Source organism: Diaphorina citri, unplaced genomic scaffold (genome assembly GCF_000475195.1).
Source record: "Diaphorina citri unplaced genomic scaffold, Diaci psyllid genome assembly version 1.1 scaffold455, whole genome shotgun sequence".
Taxonomy (NCBI): Eukaryota; Metazoa; Arthropoda; class Insecta; order Hemiptera; family Psyllidae; genus Diaphorina; species Diaphorina citri.
The window spans coordinates 147,007-167,968 of record NW_007377890.1 but is presented as its reverse complement, the minus strand read 5'-3'; the positions used below and the strand labels follow the sequence as shown (position 1 = coordinate 167,968).

The window sequence follows — 20,962 nt, the reverse complement described above, 5'->3', positions numbered from 1 at the left end:
CTAATAAAATTACCTAATGCTGTCTTTGTGATAAACTAGTCCAAAAAAACATATTGTTTTCTCTTTTTAATCCTATTTTCTTCAGAGTAAATTTCATTCCTCCTTCTTTTAGATCGAAAACAAACATCTACATTTTCAGTTATGAAACATGTGTATAAAATTTATTTGTACATTCTCTGACATGCTTAAAGTAAAAGTCCAAGTAAAATTACGATAATATTTTATTTAACATGATGTACCATTGAACAGTACACAGGAATTTTAATTGGTAGAAAATATGAGCATAATATATTATGCACTTAGATATTTTCGGTCAAAAGCAAGTAACACACATGCGAAAATTTTACCTCCATACAAAAAAAGTAAAAAAAATTCGATATAATATGTATTTCAATGGTTGTACATTGTATTCTCTATAGTAGTCTACAGGGTCCCTATACATAATGCAGTAGAAAGTAAAGGAAATAAAAGCCAGAGGTCTATTCCAAGAAAGGAAATCTGTGTCCGCATTTTTATCTCCCGCGAAAAAAAATCGCACTGTTTGTCTTTTTTTTCGTGTGGGTAGTAAAAAATAAGAAGTGTAAACCAATACCTCCCGGATATTACTGTCATTTTCATCTGAGATTAATAAACCTTCGGGTAGAGAATTTAGAAGGTATTTATTTGGCAGTAAAAAAAAAATTATCTACATTTATATATAACAGTACAACCAAGCAATAGGTAGTCAACATTCACAGTACAATTAGGCAATAGCTGTTTCAATAAAACAATATAGTCCACATCAGACAAATAGAAACTAAATGCAAAATTGATGAGACCTAGCTTTATTGATCAATTATAAAAAGGAAGTAAACGCGAGTTTGGGTTCCCAGATACTATTCCTGGCGTGATTTAAGTTAAGTAATGCAAATACTTATCCATGGAAAATTTCCCTATGATATGTAGGGATATAAAAAAAAACGTTAGGCCAAAGTACTTACAATTACAAATAAATTGTCTCTCTAATATTCAAGTCCAAGTGTGTTGATAGTTTAAGTCTTCTCCTCTGCAGATGAAGTTGGCGTTGTTTGTGTCTGCGGAAGACTTTGAGAAGTGTTGGCAGGTTGTTGTGCTGCAGGTGTTGATGTTGCCCCTTCCTTGTCTGTCTTGGTCTCCTCTGGTGGGTCGCGGGTTCGATTCCCACGAACTTTATCCCAAACAGATAAGGTTCGTTCTCGGAAAGGCTAGCTTTCTCCTAGCCTAGCCTGCCTAGTTAGTTTGGTTGGTAGCGCGTCTGCCTTGTAAGTGGCAGGCCGCGTGTTCGATTTTCGCCCTGGGCGGATTTTATCCTGAAGGGATAATGTTCGTTCCCGGAACGGCTGGCTTTCTCCTATCCTGTCTTCCTTCTCTCTTCGATTGTGGGCCGATAAGACTAGCTCATACCTTTCTCATGATATTATTTTTGTTTAGGTAGGTATGGACAGACGCACACACACGGACCAATGGCCCAAAATTGGGATTTAGGCTCTAGGCACTTCAAATCAAGTTTTGGACTTTTGGCACTAAAAATGATCGTCGCAAATCGCAAAATTTCAGTCGATCACTTTATTTTCCTTAAAGTACCTAAGTAAGGAAAAAGTAGGTGTAATAATATTCATATAGAAGTGACTTGATAGGTACCTAGATATATATGTAATTACCTACCTTTATACTTCCCTATTACAGTCGAACCTGTTTAAGTGGGACTTGTCCAAGTGGGAAACCTGGATAACTGGGAAAAAAATTGTGACCCCTTCATGGCAACTTCTCTAAGTAGGACACTTTTTAACTGGGAAACCTGGATAAGTGGGAAAAAATTGTCGGTCTCTTGGATTCCCATTTAGACAGGTTTGACTGTATTATCTTGCATTCCAACAAAATAATATAATAATTAGGTAGGTAGGTAGGTACCTACTTACAGTAAAATTAAGAGTTTACGGAAACGAACGCATTTCTTACACAAATATGTAGTAGGTAGGTACCTTCCTACCGTAAATGCGTAAATATTTACAAAGGTACCTAGAAAAAGAAATATCAGTCAATTTCCGTAAACAAATACATATCACGTTCATTGTTACGTGCCCAATAAATCGGTAATCTCTTAAGGTTCATTAGGTAGTAGGTACCTACATACCTACTCATGTAGGTACCTACATACCTACTCATTATGTATAGGTAGGTACCTAATAAATCTAATTTTTACTGTTTTATTAGGTAGGTACCTTGTCCAAGTAAAATTACGATAATATTTTATTTAACATGATGTACCATTGAACAGTACACAGGAATTTTAATTGGTAGAAAATATGAGCATAATATATTATGCACTTAGATATTTTCGGTCAAAAGCAAGTAACACACATGCGAAAATTTTACCTCCATACAAAAAAAGTAAAAAAAATTCGATATAATATGTATTTCAATGGTTGTACATTGTATTCTCTATAGTAGTCTACAGGGTCCCTATACATAATGCAGTAGAAAGTAAAGGAAATAAAAGCCAGAGGTCTATTCCAAGAAAGGAAATCTGTGTCCGCATTTTTATCTCCCGCGAAAAAAAATCGCACTGTTTGTCTTTTTTTTCGTGTGGGTAGTAAAAAATAAGAAGTGTAAACCAATACCTCCCGGATATTACTGTCATTTTCATCTGAGATTAATAAACCTTCGGGTAGAGAATTTAGAAGGTATTTATTTGGCAGTAAAAAAAAAATTATCTACATTTATATATAACAGTACAACCAAGCAATAGGTAGTCAACATTCACAGTACAATTAGGCAATAGCTGTTTCAATAAAACAATATAGTCCACATCAGACAAATGGAAACTAAATGCAAAATTGATGAGACCTAGCTTTATTGATCAATTATAAAAAGGAAGTAAACGCGAGTTTGGGTTCCCAGATACTACTCGTATTCCTGGCGTGATTTAAGTTAGGTAATGCAAATACTTATCCATGGAAAATTTCCCTATGATATGTAGGGATATAAAAAAAACGTTAGGCCAAAGTACTTACAATTACAAATAAATTGTCTCTCTAATATTCAAGTCCAAGTGTGTTGATAGTTTAAGTCTTCTCCTCTGCAGATGAAGTTGGCGTTGTTTGTGTCTGCGGAAGACTTTGAGAAGTGTTGGCAGGTTGTTGTGCTGCAGGTGTTGATGTTGCCCCTTCCTTGTCTGTCTTGGTCTCCTCTGGTGGAGTGGTTTTGTTCCCTAACGAAGAATTCCTCTGTCTCTTGCTACTCTCAGACATAAGGTACACATTAGGAGAGGCAGGTGGGTTGATACTTCCCTCTTGTTCATCAAGGAATCTGTCCATGTAATCTGTAATGCCTGGATGCAGGGAGTATTTCTTCTTCTCGAGTCTTGCCTTGTTAGCAAACACGTCATGTCGCTCAGTTTTCTTCCAGAGATAGTAAAACTGAACAATCTCTCCCACATTCCGAGTCTTTACTTTGTTCTGGTGAATTTGGTAGAAGTTCTTCCCATACATTCTCAAACCACTTTCAAAGTTCTTGCATTCTTCTTCTGACCACATGGAGGTAGTGTCAGGGTTGGGGACAGACTGCATGCTGGCACGTCGTAATGCTTCCTCTGTGTTGTAACCACATTGGAGTAATAAATACAATGCTTGCTCATCATCACGTGAATGAGATCCCATCGGCAGACAGTCTCCAGCGCCATTGATGAACATTTCATGAGATTTCTTCAAGTAGGTTTCTACCAGATCTACAGTCACAAGATTGTGGTTTGGATCCCACAGTAGCTTGTCATCATTTTCATAGGGAAGAATATCACCATATTTACACATACCTGAAACATATAAAATGAATAATTAGTACCTTACCAAGTGAAAAATAGAGTAAAACTGGTAAAATATAATTTACCATCAAGTTCACTTGCACCTTGAGGTAGGGTTTGGCTCAATAGCCAGCTGAATTTGCAATCTCCTTCTCACCCTAGTTACCCTAGTAATAAAGCTATTGAAATTTATTAGGTAGGGTTTGGCTCAATAGCCAGCTGAATTTGCAATCTCCTTCTCACCCTAGTTACCCTAGTAATAAAGCTATTGAAATTTATTTAGGTATTTCTTTACTTTGACTTACCCTCTGGTATCCAGGCTTGATACTCAGAGCCCACCATGATGGTTTTCTTTGGGTCATCGTCATCATCATCTGGATGTTCATCAAAGAAGTTATACTCATCATCATCCTCTTCTAAAGCCTTGCTCAGAGCTGTCTCCTTTGAGGAAGTGCTACAACCCTCTTCGTAGAGTTTGGCAAGTTGGGATACAGGTTGTTTTTCTTCTTCCTCCTCCTCTTCATCATCGTCCTCTATTTCTTCATCTAACATTAGAGGATCACTTACAGGAGGAGCTAGAGGATCTGTGGGAGAGGATATGGAAAAGATGAACTAGTAGTTTTTAAAATTAAAAACCAAGGCAATAGCATGTTCGAAGCACTGCTTCCCAACAAATGACTGACATTGAGCAACATTTTGCATGGTTGATAGATATCTGGAGGATGATCAATTGTGCTGCTGGCTTTTTTCATCCCCACAGAAACTGGGTGAATTTAAAGAGAGAAGTTGGATATGATGTTGTCAAATGGAGGGTAAGACCCTGCACTGAAAATCTAGCAGTTAAAACCCACAAGTGAGTGAAGGACAACAGTGTATGAATAAATAAACCTCTTAATAATTTAAATTTAATTGATCCTTTTTGGAAAATGGGCAAGTTAATGTCAATTCACACAAACAACCACAATATTACAAGTAACTGTACATCCTAATCATTTGATTTCCCTCCATTTTTTCAATATATCAACTTTAATGTATTTGACTCATTCTATGTAGGTAGGTACCAAAATAAAATCTAAAATAGCATTTTTTAGCCTCTTGCTATTTCTTTAGCAAGAGAAATTTCAGGCTGGTGTCCTCCCAGTGTAAAGTCCCCCAGGGAGACAAGATTCACCTAACTATTTCTTTATATTTCATAGATATCTACCTAATAAAGATATCTATGTACATAAATTCACATTCCCATTATTTGGCGCAGTAAAACCGCTGAGTTTACGGAAATGAATTAGTGTGTGTGTGATGTTAGACATAGTTTTAGCTCCGCTAAGGTCACCCTGATGCCGCTCAGCATTTTATCATTATCACGTGAACCGCAAGTTTATGTAACGTCAGGTACATAATTATATTGAGGGCGTTGATTGAACGAGGTGAGGTCTTAGTTTTTAATGTTTGATAGAGGGAACTGTAACTCTTCTTCTTCTTCTTTGTCTTTTCCCGTGTACAGGCTGGGTCGGCGTTTTTCGCCAGCCTCGCAATCAGCACTAGGGTGTATGCCCTTCGCAGTCAACCTTTGCTATTTCTCGAGCAAGGGAAATTCAGGCTGGTCCCGAAAAGAAAGGCATGGAACAGGAGAAATCCCGCCGTTCTGAGAATGAACCTTATCCCTTTAGGATAAATTAATGCGCCCCGGACGGAACGATTCCCGTATCTGTTCAGGATAAAATCCGCCCCGGACGGGAATTGAACCCGCGACCTAGCGCTTACAAGGTAGACGCGTTACCAACCAAACGAACTAGGCTGGCGAGGTTTGAGCTTCAACATGGACGGAACGATTCCCGTATCTGTTCAGGATAAAATCCGCCCCGGACGGGAATTGAACCCGCGACCTAGCGCTTACAAGGTAGACGCGCTACCAAGCAAACTAACTAGGCTGGCGAGGTTTGAGCTTCAACATGAGACTGACGCGAATGTAATACCACGCAAGTAGGTACATCCAGCCTTATCTACCTATTTCAACCAACAAACTATCCACATGCTGCATGTTCCTAAATGTAGGATTGTAGGTATCTACGAATATCTACCTAGGTACATAACAATGCCATGTTTTGTTTTGATTATAAAGCTTATTGAAAACTGAAACTCGATGTAGGTATGTAGGTACCTACGTAGTGTCCCAATAAATTTTATAGGTACATATTCCATAGATAGAATTCTACTACCTACATAAAGTTATTTTGATTTGACACCTAACAACCTAACATTTTAAAACAAAGAACAACCAAAGTAGGTATCTCTTGAATGGTGGATAGGTACCTACAACATACCTCTATTGCCTACATAGGTAATATAGGTACAGAACTCAACATTAACACCACGCAAGTAGGTACATCCAGCCTTATCTACCTATTTCAACCAACAAACTATCCACATGCTGCATGTTCCTAAATGTAGGATTGTATAGGTATCTAGGAATATCTACCTAGGTACCTACATAACAATGCCATGTTTTGTTTTGATTATAAAGCTTATTGAAAACTGAAACTCGATGTAGGTATGTAGGTACCTACTTAATGTTCCAATAAATTTTATAGGTACATATTCCATAAATAGAATTTTACTACCTAGATAAAGTTATTTTGATTTGACACCTAACAACCTGACATTTTAAAACAAAGAACAACCAAAGTAGGTATCTCTTGAATGGTGGATAGGTACCTATAACATACCTCTATTGCCTACATAGGTAATAGGTACAGAACTCAACATTAACTGGTTAATCAGTCACAACAGACTGTCATCTGTGTTTCATTTACATGGACATTATATTTGTGTGCACTGTGCACCCTTGTTTTGTATGTTTTGGAACTTAATATTTGGTAGTTCCCTATCGGAAGAATAGGTAACAGTACATAATTAATCATAGATAATCAGAACAACAAATCATAACTCAACCCTTGATTTTGTTTATGTGTTGAATCAATATTTTCTTATCGTTTTTATTATTATTATTTTTATTATTCTACTTGTTTGTTTCTTGTGTTCCTCCTCGATTTTATTTCATAGCATCTATGTTTCGAGAGGTACCTACTGAGCTAACGTTTAATTTTGTTCTAACTGTTTCAACGAACGTTTCCGTGATGAATGATTATATTGAACTTAACCTATAGCGAATGTAACTTGCCTAACTCTACAAAGTGCCCTGAAAAGTTGAGTTAAACTTGTATGAATCTACGAAAGCTCTACAAAGTTCTGTGGCATTTATCGTTTTAGATTAAATCCAATTAGTTTAAAATTTCCATGGACATTTGTCTCTCGGTCAAAGCCGCCAAAATTGACACCATATTGGAGAAGTGGGACAGAAACATGAAGTTCGAAGACAGCAGTGACTTTTATCTTCGATACTTGGGTAAGTACCTACATCACATTTTTACGATTTTTGTAGAGAGTTTTAACCTTTCTGCCCGATCTTAGCACAGAGAGTTTTCAGTTGCCAGCCTAGTTAGATTGGTTGGTAGCGCGTCTACCTCGTAAGCGCTAGGCCGCGGGTTCAATTCCCGCCCGGGGCGGATTTTATCCTGATGGGATAATATTCGTTCTCGGAACGGCTGGCTTTCTCCTATCCTGTCAGAGGGAAAGAAAGGCCCAACCCATCCTTTAGGGCTGTTTGCCCCTACACCTAAGCCTTAAGGTGGTCTTGTTTATAAAGGGCGTACTTACTCGGAGTTTCGGCTGGGCATATCTGTTTCCCGTTAAGCCAAATGGTCTTCACCTTGGGACTGCCTCCATTCGGTTCAAATCGGACCATTATCCGAGTTGTCATAGGTCGACTGGGATCCAGAACTTGCTCCAGGTTGAGGATGGTGAACTCCTTGTTATTTGAAGTGGTCACTTCTCCTAGCCATGACTGAAAATCAATAGAACAGTTGCGCTGACTTAGGCGAGGTTTTAAAGTCAAAGAGCTGCCAGCCTAGTTAGCTTAGTTGGTAGTGCGTCTGCCTTGTAAGCGCTAGGCCGCGGGTTCGATTCCCGCCCGGGGCGGATTTTATCCTGATGGGATAATGTTCGTTCTCGGAACGACTGGCTTTCTCCTATCCTGTCTTCCTTCTCTCTTCGATTTCGGGACGATAAGACCATAGCAGTTACAATTCCCTCTGTCAAACTCTTAAAAAAAAAAAAAGGAAGGAAAAAGTAGATGGTAATAATATTCATATAGAAGTGAGTTGATACGTTAGATATATGTAATTACCTACCTATATACTTCCCTATTACAGTCCAACCTGTGTGGGGAAACCTGGATAACTGGGAAAAAAATCGTGCCCCCTTCATGGCAACCTCTCTAAGTAGGACACTTTTTAACTGGGAAACCTGGATAAGTGGGAAAATATTGTCGGTCCCTTGGATTCCCACTTAGATAGGTTCGACTGTATGTCGCGGGTTCGATTCCCACGAACTTTATCCCAAACAGATAAGGTTCGTTCTCGGAAAGGCTAGCTTTCTCCTAGCCTAGCCTGCCTATAGTTAGTTTGGTTGGTAGCGCGTCTACCTTGTAAGTGGTAGGCCGTGTGTTCGATTTTCGCCCTGGGCGGATTTTATCCTGAAGGGATAATGTTCGTTCCCGGAACGGCTGGCTTTCTCCTGTCCTGTCTTCCTACTCTCTTCGATTGTGGGCCGATAAGACTACAGACTACAGCTCATCACCTTCCTCTAGAGTCTAGATATTATTTTTGTTTAGGTACGGACAGTCACACACACACGGACCAATGGCCCAAAAGTGGGATTTAGGCTCTAGGCACTTCAAATCAAGTTTTGGACTTTTGGCACTAAAAATGATCATCGCAAATCGCAAAATTTCAGTCGATCACTTTATTTTCCTTAAAGTAAGTAGGTAAGGAAAAAGTAGGTGTAATAATATTCATATAGAAGTGAGATGATAGGTAGATGTAATATGTACTTACCTACCTACATACTTATTACTTACCTATTACAGTCACACAATCTAGGCATTTGAACATGCATTTAAATCATGCTATGAATAATATGCACCAGTTCTCAGCATATCACAAAAGTCAATCCAAGTCGTGTCGTGGGGGTATCAGTATTAGTGAACCGTTAGGACACATTTCCCATTAAAAGTTTAACCTTTGGGACTAATTTTCCCTAAAAGTAGGTACACCCAGGTACTCACCCCAAGTGCTTACATACATAGAAACAATCGGAAAGGAATTTTAGCCAGCCTAGTTAGCTTGAGGGTAGCGCATCTGGCTTGTAAGCGCTAGGTCGCGGGTTTGATTCCCACTCGGGGTGGATTTTATTCTCAACACTTCAACCCGGAGACGGAATGTATCCATGAAGGATAAATGTGCGTGTGTGTACCTTTAACTTCTTATCAGGTCCAGAAGTTATTACCGATCTTAAAATGCATACCCTTTTGTATGACATTTTGGAGCTAACAAATAATATCTAAATTGGATTGTGAACAAACAAGTTGGACTTTAATATTGAACCAGAACAATCATTTGAACTTTGATTACCAGGAGGTAAATGGAGGACATTATTTTCTTGTGTACATTTTGTTTAATTATGTCGCACAAATAATGAGATAGGCGGCTTTTGAGCGTAAGAATTGAAAGTTCTGGACATTCTGTAATTCCTAGGTCCTAAAGATGGTTTATTTTTAATCTACAAGGGGTAAATTAGGTAAAATGCTCGTTTGACCTCTTCAGTACTAAATAGACCAAACTATGAACACATGCAGAAAGTAGAAAGCAATACCATCTTTAGCCTCTTTGAAAACACTGCAGAATGCAGGGTATCTATGTGTGTTGTAAAGGCTTCTTGTTACAATGTCAGCTCAAAATACATATTTCTAGTTTGCAGTCTTTGTACTCTTTTGCATTTATCTTGAAAATCTTAATCCTTTGCCATTGTCTGAGGAGGGTTGTCATAATTTCCTCTACGATATGCTGTTTGTGTATGTCCTCTATGAGATCTTCAACTTGGTTTGTATATCTTTCCACTCTGCCTGGTGTTTTCCTTAGTGGAATAGATAAGAAGACAATAATATTATATACATGTGGGAGATGTGGAACGCAAGTAGATTTCTGGTCAGCTAAAAAATCCACCAGGAAAACAAGACTGTAGCTGAACATAAACATTTGCTTTTCTTTACTTAACTTTAAAATAGAATATACCTTATTTATCCTGCGGGAATAGGATTGAAAAGTCCCTTATTCTCAACACTTCAACCCGGAGACGGAATGTATCCATGAAGGATAAATGTGCGTGTGTGTACCTTTAACTTCTTATCAGGTCCAGACGTTATTATCTACCGATCTTAAAATGCATACCCTTTTGTAAAACATTTTGGAGCTAACAAATAATATCTAAATTGGATTGTGAACAAACAAGTTGGACTTTAATATTGAACCAGAACAATCATTTGAACTTTGATTACCAGGAGGTAAATGGAGGACATGAATGAACCAAAAGATGGTTTATTTTTAATCTACAAGGGGTAAATTAGGTAAAATGCTCGTTTAACCTCTTCAGTACTAAATAGACAAAACTATGAACATATGCAGAAAGTAGAAAGCAATACCATCTTGAGCCTCTTTGAAAACACAGCAGAATGCAGGGTATCTATGTGTGTTGTAAAGACTACTTGTTACAATGTCAGCTCAAAATACATATTTCTAGTTTGCAGTCTTTGTAGTCTTTTGCATTTATCAAAAACTAACTATTTACCCGAGCTTTGCTTCGCAGAAAACAATATTTTCGAGAATCGCACGCGGAACTCGGGAAAGTGGTATACCAATAGGACTGATATGTAGTTTTTGTGGAATACTATCAGCTCGCCTAGCAAGTGGACGTCTTCTGGGGTGAATTTTTTGTCTTGAGTCGTCACTAGTCCACCTTCCATTTGCCCTTCTCAAAATATGTGCAGAATTGCCTTTTCTTCAGTTACGAGTATTTCCGGAACACCTGTCAACAATGGAAGAAATGGGTAAAATCAACTATATCGGTCGTATAAAGGGCTGACTTACGTAATAGTATTAGGTATGTATATATATATTGTTACTATTGTAATTCGGTTACCAGAAACACTGATACCAAGGAATTTCGCAACATAATTCTCTATTCAAAAAGAACCAAAGAGGAAGGCTGGCACAACCATAGATTTTCTGCAATAACAAACTTGTACACTACCTATTAATATATTCTATTTTAATATCTTTTCTGGCGTGTGTCAGACCGAATTGGATAACAACCCATCCGCGGATCACTCAAGTTGTGTCATCAGAAGAACAATGGAGAGCGCAAAGGTCATTCCAATGACTTGATCACCATGATGACTTTTGATGACCCATCCAACTAGAACCTTCAAAACAAATGAGTCATGCAAAGTCCCGGAATCGGGAAAGCACCTGCGAAGTAGGGTATTGGTCATGTTGTCTATATCAGATATTTGGTGACTCCTCCTATCGTGGCATTATCAATGGCATCTTGTCCGGGAGAGAGAGGGGGTTGGCGGCTCTTCTGGCATTGTGTCATAATGAAGCAGTTGCAATTGGGAAAATATTATTAATAAAAGGTCGATTGCTACGTAAAAAGTTGTGAAAAATCCAAATCTGAGGTCAAAACTCGGAAAAATGCGCAGAAACGCTTGCGCACAAATAAACGAAGCGGGAGTCATGAATTATGACGTCATCGCCTACGAGAGCGTATGCCGTGACGTCAAACTTCACGATTTACCGGTATTTTTTAAATCGATTTATCTCGGGATCTTGAAGTCGAAAAAGAAATAGAAAAATTCCGTTGGTCCTCATTTTTCCTGCTCTATGACTTTGAAACATCACCCAAGTAAGCGCAACTGATTTATTAAATAAGAGTAAGTATGTACCTAAGTATTGTGAACGTTGATAATATGCATCTTCGGGGATACGGCGTTTGGGATGCAGGATCTGGAACTAGAAGAAAAAGAAAAATTCCGTTGGTCCTCATTTTTCCTGCTCTATGACTTTGACACATCACCCAAGTAAGCGCAACTGATCTATTATAAGAGTAAGTATGTACCTAAGTATTGTGAACGTTGATAATAAGCATCTTCGGGGATACGGCGTTTGGGATGCAGGATCTGGAATGTTAAGATTTCGAATCTCCGAAACTTATGGAGAATGTAGGGGCATTTGTTCAATATTGATTTTTGCACAATACCATGGCATATCATAACGGAAACGCGACGGAAATTTTCTGACAATGCGATGGGGGATTTTCAGTACAACTTTCAGAGGATGTCCGTGTGATATTTTTTAAGCACTATTCTTATGGCACACAGATATGTCAGAACTAAGCACATTTACACTCTTGCGAAAGCGTGTTGCTGTTCACGTGATTCAGGAAGAGTTGCAGTCATGAGGAAACAAATATTCTCAGTGCTAATCATTTCATAATGTATTAACAGTTCTCTACCTTAGCCGCCCGCAAATAATTAGGATGACTATCTCCCTTTGTTCGCACAGGTAGGAGGAGTTCCTACTTTGGGAGTTTTCCTTTAAAAAATAATTAAAAATACCTATAATTAGACACTTTTTTCAATATAATTAGGTTGAGAGTCAGAAACATGAAGTTCGAAGACAGCAGTGACTTTTATCTTCGATATTTGGGTAAGTACCTACATCACATTTTTACGATTTTTGTAGAGGGTTTTAACCTTTCTGCCCGATCTTAGCACAGAGAGTTTTCAGTTGCCAGCCTAGTTAGCTTGGTTGGTAGCGCGTCTACCTCGTAAGCGCTAGGCCGCGGGTTTTGTCTCTCGGTCAAAGCCGCCAAAATTGACACCATATTGGAGAAGTGGGACAGAAACATGAAGTTCGAAGACAGCAGTGACTTTTACCTTCGATACTTGGGTAAGTACCTACATCACAATTTTTACGATTTTTGTAGAGGGTTTTAACCTTTCTGCCCGATCTTAGCACAGAGAGTTTTCAGTTGCCAGCCTAGTTGGCTTGGTTGGTAGCGCGTCTGCCTTGTAAGCGCTAGGCCGCGGGTTCAATTCCCGCCCGAGGCGGATTTCATCCTGATAGGATAATGTTCGTTCTCGGATCAGCTGGCTTTCTCCTAGCCCATCTTCCTTCACTCTTTGTTTTCGGGACGATAAAACCCTAGCAGTTACAGTTCCCTTTATCAAACCTCTTAAAAAAAAATCAGTTAATACAGAGTAAATTGTAAAAAATACTAGCCTGTGTAAATCAAATCCGATAAAACCCTAGCAGTTACAGTTCCCTCTGTCAAACCTCTTAAAAAAAAGAGTTTTCAGTTAATCCAGAGTAAATTGTAAAAAATACTAGCCTGTGTAAATCAAATGGGTGACCTCAAAGAAAACCCTTGACACCGTGTTAACTCTCAGTGCTAAGATCGGCCATAACAGTTATGCAGGTGACGTCAAAGAAAACCTTTGACACTGTGTTAACTCTCAGTGCTAAGATCAGCCATAACGTCACGGCCATAACTACCAAGGTTTACGCTACCCCCGCCTTCTCACATTATGTACTTACCTAACTTCACCCAGCCTGAATGGGACCAGAAAAAGCCAGTTAATGTCAATTCACACAAACAACCACAATATTACAAGTAACTGTACATCCTAATCATTTGATTTCCCTCCATTTTTTCAATATTTCAACTTTCATGTATTTGACTCATTCTATGTAGGTAGGTACCAAAATAAAATCAAAAATAGCATCTAACTTGAAACAGTCAATTAAATTACCTGTAATATGGGCATCAGCATCAGCTCCATGCTCTTTGACGGAGGCTGTTTCTTGTTCACTCCCATGGGACGGAGATCTCTCGTTATTGTGCTCATTATAACCATACATAGCTAACAGTTCATCCAATGGCATGTCTCTCTCCTTCTGAAGACTACTCAGCTCTGCCTGATGGTCCTCACTTGTTTCCATGGCTTCTTCCTCGTCCAATGTCCTCTCGTCGTGTCTCTCTCCTTCTGAAGACTACTCAGCTCTGCCTGATGGTCCTCACTTGTTTCCATGGCTTCTTCCTCGTCCAATGTCCTCTCGTCGTCAAAGTCATTCACCATCATCTCAACTGGTGGACTAAACTCCTTGTCTGACATCTTCAACCTCTTTGAAGGAGATTTCTCTTGAGATATGCCTACCTCAGACATCGTTTATGTATGATTAGAGCGGAAAAGTCTCAAATGTGATTGAAATTAAACAAATTTAATGGACCAGCTAGCAACAGTTGAACATGGCTTACTTGACTGCATGAGGAGTTTTAGAAACTGAAAAAATGGGTATCTTAGAATTCTCTAAGGCAACACATATATTTTTTTCGGCAAAAAAGAAAAAATCATGCACTTAAGGGTTAATCAGTCACAACAGACTGTCATCTGTGTTACATTTATTTACATGGACATTTAATTTGTGTGCACTGTGCACCCTTGTTTTGGAACCTAATATTTGGTAGTTCCCTATCAGAAGAATAGGTAACAGGTAACAGTACATAATTAATCATAGATAATCAGAAGAACAAATCATAACTCAACCCTTGATTTTATTTATGTGTTGAATCAATATTTTCTTATCGTTTTTATTATTATTATTATTCTACTTAGTTTGTTTCTTGTGTTCTCCCCGATTTTATTTCATAGCATCTATGGTTCGAGAGGTACCTACTGAGCTAACGTTTAATTTTGTTCTAACTGTTTCAACGAACGTTTCCGTGATGAATGATTATATTGAACTTAACCTATAGCGAATGTAACTTGCCTAACTCTACAAAGTGCCCTAAAAAGTTGAGTTAAACTTGTATGAATCTACGAAAGCTCTACAAAGTTCTGTGGCATTTATCGTTTTAGATTAAATCCAATTAGTTTAAAATTTCCATGGACATTTGTCTCTCGGTCAAAGCCGCCAAAATTGACACCATATTGGAGAAGTGGGACAGAAACATGGTTGAGAGTTTTTTTTCTATTTAGTTGCAGTTTAATAACCGAAAGAATAACAACACTTCCAGAGTTGTGATAAGAGTTAGTAAAAAAAAAATTTCCAGCTCTTCAAGAATTTTTTTTTTCAACACATTTGTTGTTTGTTTATTGACGAAAAGCTTATGGTGAAATTTCTAGCTTTTGTGACTGATAGCCCTTTTCATTTGACATTTTTTTCGTATTTTTGCTACAAATTGATTCGATATCTACAACTACAATCGAATCCATCAGTATTGTTGCTACGAGTACGCTGATAAAATTCGCCACAAGTAGATTTTGTGCTTTTGTGTGAGCTTTTGATTATCGGAATCAAATTTTAGAGCCATGATTGTGTTCCAGAAACATGAAGTTCGAAGACAGCAGTGACTTTTATCTTCGATACTTGGGTAAGTACCTACATCACATTTTTACGATTTTTGTAGAGAGTTTTAACCTTTCTGCCCGATCTTAGCACAGAGAGTTTTCAGTTGCCAGCCTAGTTAGATTGGTTGGTAGCGCGTCTACCTCGTAAGCGCTAGGCCGCGGGTTCAATTCCCGCCCGGGGCGGATTTCATCCTGATAGGATAATGTTCGTTCTCGGATCGGCTGGCTTTCTCCTATCTTCCTTCACTCTTCGTTTTCGGGACGATAAAACCCTAGCAGTTACAGTTCCCTCTGTCAAACCTCTTGAAAAAAAAAGAGTTTTCAGTTAATCCAGAGTAAATTGTAAAAAATACCAGCCTGTGTAAATCAAATCGGTGACGTCAAAGAAAACCCTTGACACCGTGTTAAATCTCAGTGGTAAGATCGGCCATAACGACGATAATACGTTGAACGTGAAGCAACGTTGTGCGTGGTTGTTATCCGGATGGGTGACCATCTGGGGAATCGGTGGCTGGCTTTTCCCGGGCCGACTCGGGCAGGTAGCTTTTCGCCGATTGGTGGGTAAAACCTCCGTCACTGAAAATCATTGAAGTTATTCCGGGGGAGCTCATTCTTTCTTAAAGTAATGGTGTTGTACCTACAGCATCAGCGTTTGCATGCTCATTTTATTTTTGTCTACAATTTATTGCCCTATATTTCTGATTGCCTATAGTGGTGTTGTACCTACAGCATCAGCGTTTGCATGCTCATTTTATTTTTGTCTACAATTTATTGCCCTATATTTCTGATTGCCTATAGTAGATATGTTTAAGTATTTCAATTTTCAATGTCGGCGCACAAATAATAGACATCACAAACAAAGAGCCTGGGGCGATCTCTACCACTCAACGCTGATAGTTGGAGCAGTAGTAGAGAAAAAAGCTTCTTCAAATGACCCCTTCAGTAGAGTTCTTGTGAATCGCTTTATCTCTTTAAAAGTCAAGAAAGAACCTCTCTTAATTAGCTCCCAGTGTTAAATGAAAACACAGGGCCATGCTTAGGGCTAGAAAATTCCACGTTGTAAAATGCTATTTGTGCTAGCCTAGTTATGTAGCTTGGAAAGGAACCTCTCGTCATCAAAGTCATTCACCATCATCTCAACTGGTGGACTAAACTCCTTGTCTGACATCTTCAACCTCTTTGAAGGAGATTTCTCTTGAGATATGCCTACCTCAGACATCGTTTATGTATGATTAGAGCGGAAAAGTGTCAAATAGAAAAAGCCAGCAGCACGCGATTGCCCAGCGACGAAAATACGTTGAACGTACCAGTTAAGTTAAGCGACGTTGTGCGTGGTTGTTATCCGGATGGGTGACCATCTTGGGAATCGATCTCCTTCTGAAGACTACTCAGCTCTGCCTGATGGTCCTCACTTGTTTCCATGGCTTCTTCCTCGTCCAATGTCCTCTCGTCGTCAAAATCATTCACCATCATCTCAACTGGTGGACTAAACTCCTTGTCCGACATCTTCAACCTCTTCGAAGGAGATTTCTCTTGAGATATGCCTACCTCAGACATCGTTTATGTGTGATTAGAGCGGAAAAGTCTCAAATGTGATTGAAATTAAACAAATTTAATGGACCAACTAGCAACAGTTGAACATGGCTTACTTGACTGCTTGAGGAGTTTTAGAAACTATCCATGTTCCAGGTGAAAACACTTACACGGCATACTTCCCTAGCCTGCGAAACATTCTTTACATTGTTGAAAAAGCCTCTTTTAACACTAAAAATCACTAATTATAATAATTTAGATAAATTTATCTAGCAGTTCATTATAAAATTTAAAATTTTTGAAAAGTTCGCCTTGATTTTTTTTCAACAAAAATAAACAACAAATCCGCCATCTTAAAATAATGCACATTCTGCACAGTGTGAAAGAAAAATTATGCACAAGACGTCTCACACGGCGTGGTTTGACACGCAAAATTTCCGTCTCCTCTTCAGTCCCCTCCAAGGTACCTACGTCCCGCTCCGAGATTTTATTAGAGAAAAATAGGAAATAGCCCAAAATTACTTGGGATTTTTTTTTTCTTTTTAATGCCTAATAATTATTTTGTTCATTTTGGGAGCAGGACAAACATTAGGGTCAGAAAATCTCTGCATCTAGGAATCAACCTGACAAAGTACTTTTTTCCGTCCTAAATGTTCACACACGAGATTTTTCAAAATTCATACGTGTGTGGATTTTTTTTCAACAAAAATAAACAACAAATCCGCCATCTTAAAATAATGCACATTCTGCACAGTGTGAAAGAAAAATTATGCACAAGGCGTCTTACACGGCGTGGTTTAAAACGCAAAATTTCCTTCTCCTCTTCAGTCCCCTCCAAGGTACCTACGTACCGCTCCGAGATTTTATTAGAGAAAAATAGGAAATAGCCCTAAATTACTTGGGATTTTTTTTTTTTTAGTGCCTAATAATTATTTTGTTCATTTTGGGAGCAGGATAAACATTAGAGTCAGAAAATCTCTGCATCTAGGAATCAACCTGACAAAGTACTTTTTTCCGTCTTAGGTAAATGTTCACACACGAGAATTTTCAAAATTCACACGTGTGTGAACATTTTTTTTTTTTTTTTTTGAAGTTGGCATCGAACCCGAGGCCTACATGTCAAGAAGCGTGATATCACTGGGCTAACCATGCCCTTTTGCGTGGACAAATCACTGAAATCGAGCAACATGTACCATCATGCCAGTCTGCATGGAAATCAGGAGTTGCACACCTGTCCTGTGAGCGCTAAGTCGCGGGTTAAGATGGTTTATTTTTAATCTACAAGGGGTAAATTAGGTAAAATGCTCGTTTGACCTCTTCAGTACTAAATAGACCAAACTATGAACATATGCAGAAAGTAGAAAGCAATACCATCTTGAGCCTCTTTGAAAACACTGCAGAATGCACGGTTTCTATGTGTGTTGTAAAGGCTTCTTGTTACAATGTCAGCTCAAAATACATATTTCTAGTTTGCAGTCTTTGTACTCTTTTGCATTTATCAAAAAGAAAAACTAACTATTTGCCCGAGCTTTGCTTCGCAGAAAACAATATTTTCGAGAATCGCACGCGGAACTCGGGAAAGTGGTATACCTATTATAGGACTGATATGTAGTTTTTGTGGAATACTATCAGCTCGCGTAGCAAGTGGACGTCTTCTGGGGTGAATTTTGTCTCTATCAAAAAGAAAAACTAACTATTTGCCCGAGCTTTGCTTCGCAGAAAACAATATTTTCGAGAATCGCACGCGGAACTCGGGAAAGTGGTGGACCAATAGGACTGATATGTAGTTTTTGTGGAATACTATCAGCTCGCCTAGCAAGTGGACGTCTTCTGGGGTGAATTTTGGATTAGTTGAGTCGTCACTAGTCCACCTTCCATTTGCCCTTCTCAAAATATGTGCAGAATTGCCTTTTCTTCAGGTACGAGTATTTCCGGAACACCTGTCAACAGTGGAAGAAATGGGTAAAATCAAGTATATTGGTCGTATAAAAGCCTGACTTACGTAATAGTATTAGGTATGTACATATATATTTTAATTCGGTTATCAGAAACACTGATACCAAGGAATTTCGCAACAGAATTCTCTATTCAAAAAGAACCAAAGAGGAAGGCCGCCACAACCATAGTACACTATTAATATCATTCTATTTTAATATCTTTTCTGGCGTGTGTCAGACCGAATTGGATAACAACCCATCCGCGGATCACTCAAGTTGTGTCATCAGAAGAACAATGGAGAGCGCAAAGGTCATTCCAATGACTTGATCACTTGATCACCATGATGACTTTTGATGACCCATCCAACTAGAACCTTCAAAACAAATGAGTCATGCAAAGTGGCGATGACGTCATAATTCATGACTCCCGCTTCGTTTGTTTGTGCGCAAGCGTTTCTGCGCATTTTTCCGAGTTTTGACCTCAGATTTTTACGTAGGAATCGACCTTTTATTAATAATATTTTCCCAATTGCAACTGCTTCATTATGACACAATACCTGAAGAGCCGCCAACCCCCTCTCTCCCGGACAAGATGCCACATTTAAAAAATACCGGTAAATCGTGAAGTTTGACGTCACGGCATACGCTCTCGTAGGCGATGACGTCATAATTCATGACTCCCGCTTCATTTGTTTGTGCCCAAGCGTTTCTGCGCATTTTTCCGAGTTTTGACCTCAGATTTGGATTTTTCACAACTTTTTACGTAGGAATCGACCTTTTATTAATAATATTTTCCAAATTGCAACTGCTCCATTTTTCGCAGGTGGTTTCCCGATTCCGGGAACTTTGCATGACTCATTTGTTTTGAAGGTTCTAGTTGGATGGGTCATCAAAAGTCATCATGCAAAAATAACAAAAGGGCTATATCCTACCGCCCGATAACACAACTTTTTTCTAATCTTCTCTCTTTTGCTGACAACCTGTAAACACGTAATGGAATTAATGCTTAAAATGAAATTTGAATTACTCTTTCCTTATTACCTACTGAATTACATCAGAAATATTATTGTTACTCAAAGCTGTTTTCTGAGTAAAACCTAATCACACACTTGTAATTCTGTTGCAAGACCAATTTTTTTCGGTTCCATCAACATATTTACATATTATGTAGGTATTTATATTGTACTCCAAGAGCAATGTGAGCTTTTACCAAAGGGTCAGAGCGTAAGGTTATCAGAAACTACCTACACTGGTAGGCAAATTCTACTATACCTCTTAGGCTAAGGTCTATAGCCATATATTGCGGCCACTTACGATGTTTACGGTAAACATACTAAACAGGAACTGTATTGTTTATCGAAATGGCAACTAATATCATTTAAAGTGTGGATTCAGGTTACTAGTGAATTTGGCCAACTTGATATGAATTCGCCATTTGAATCAACTGGACATGTAGGGATAGTAAAAGTGATACCATAATATGCCGTCAGGTATTAACAATCCAGGGCAAATTATTTGAGGATATCTAGCGAAAACAATGAGACAGTGGCTTGAAGTTGTAAATAATAAATTGCATTGCTGAATCAACAAGAAAATGCACAATTCAAATATAGGTAAGAAAGTAGAATGTTAACCAACTATTTCAAATTGAAGTGCCTGTTATAACCTACGACCGGAATTTGCAAGTATAGCTATCTATTTACCTGAAGTCGATAATTTTTTAATTTTTTAGTGAAAAAAAAAGACAAAAAAGAAAGAAAAAATATGTGTGAAGAAAATTCTTGAATTTTCCTTATTTGATACTAAAATTTTCAGGGTAAACTTGATGTACTTTTTATGAAGAGTGATTTATACATAATATGTATATTATGTTACATAGTTCAACTTATACCTACGTAGTTAACGGGAAATAATCGTATATATTGGAATAATGAAAATTGTAGATAACCAAAGAGCCAAAACATGATTGTGTGTTGGAAATTTTAAATAAAACAAACCTCTAAAGGAGGAAATCTCATGATCATAAATGTCAGTTTTTCTGATCGGATTTTGAAGTTCTTGTTTTGAGGAGCGCATATAAGGTAATAAAATGCAAGCTTTACGATATTCTTATTCTCCCTTGCTCCTTTTACTGTAACCTGTAATTATTACAAAATTGGTCATGGTTAATTAAAATACAACTGATAATGTATTAAAATTATATCAGCTAAAATGTACATCTCAAATATGCACAGAGGCATTAAAAGTCAATATTAGTACATTACGCTGAAGGAACAATACCAAAATTCCCCCATACTTATTTCACCTTCC

At 38.2% G+C, this 20,962-nt stretch overlaps 2 protein-coding genes across 3 annotated transcripts; both read right to left on the bottom strand.

Moving 5' to 3' along the window:
* Positions 1–306: 306 nt before the first annotated feature.
* LOC103508977 (mesoderm induction early response protein 1-like) lies at positions 307–17,308 on the bottom strand. 2 transcript variants are annotated; one of them, XM_026823454.1, is made up of 6 exons: positions 16,766–17,308; positions 16,289–16,427; positions 13,584–13,795; positions 4,123–4,401; positions 3,202–3,829; positions 307–1,149 (listed from the first exon to the last, which is right to left on the bottom strand). In XM_026823454.1, exons 2-6 carry the CDS (start codon positions 16,399–16,401, stop codon positions 1,032–1,034), a joined length of 1,350 nt encoding a protein of 449 aa, XP_026679255.1. In that variant the 5' UTR covers positions 16,402–16,427; positions 16,766–17,308; the 3' UTR covers positions 307–1,031. The 2 variants fall into 2 exon arrangements, with proteins under 2 accessions (XP_026679255.1, XP_026679256.1); XM_026823455.1 differs by lacking the exons at positions 307–1,149; positions 16,289–16,427; positions 16,766–17,308 and adding an exon at positions 13,839–14,107 and having other exon boundaries at positions 2,354–3,829; positions 13,584–13,749.
* Positions 16,521–16,774, bottom strand: LOC113467332 (mesoderm induction early response protein 1-like). Its single transcript, XM_026823448.1, has one exon. The coding sequence runs from the start codon at positions 16,737–16,739 to the stop codon at positions 16,521–16,523; it is 219 nt and encodes a 72-aa protein (XP_026679249.1). The 5' UTR covers positions 16,740–16,774.
* Positions 17,309–20,962: the final 3,654 nt, after the last annotated feature.

Bases quoted from the DNA above. Each gene is read 5' to 3' on its own strand.
- LOC103508977 (XM_026823454.1), bottom strand. From the start codon at position 16,401: ATGTCTGAGGTAGGCATATCTCAAGAGAAATCTCCTTCAAAGAGGTTG. The intron at 13,796-16,288 runs GTTCCTTTCCAA...ACACGACGAGAG, and splicing joins AATGACTTTGATGACGAGAG to GACATTGGACGAGGAAGAAG. The intron at 4,402-13,583 runs GTAATTTAATTG...CCTCTCCCACAG, and splicing joins TGCTGATGCCCATATTACAG to ATCCTCTAGCTCCTCCTGTA.
- LOC113467332 (XM_026823448.1), bottom strand. From the start codon at position 16,739: ATGTCTGAGGTAGGCATATCTCAAGAGAAATCTCCTTCGAAGAGGTTG.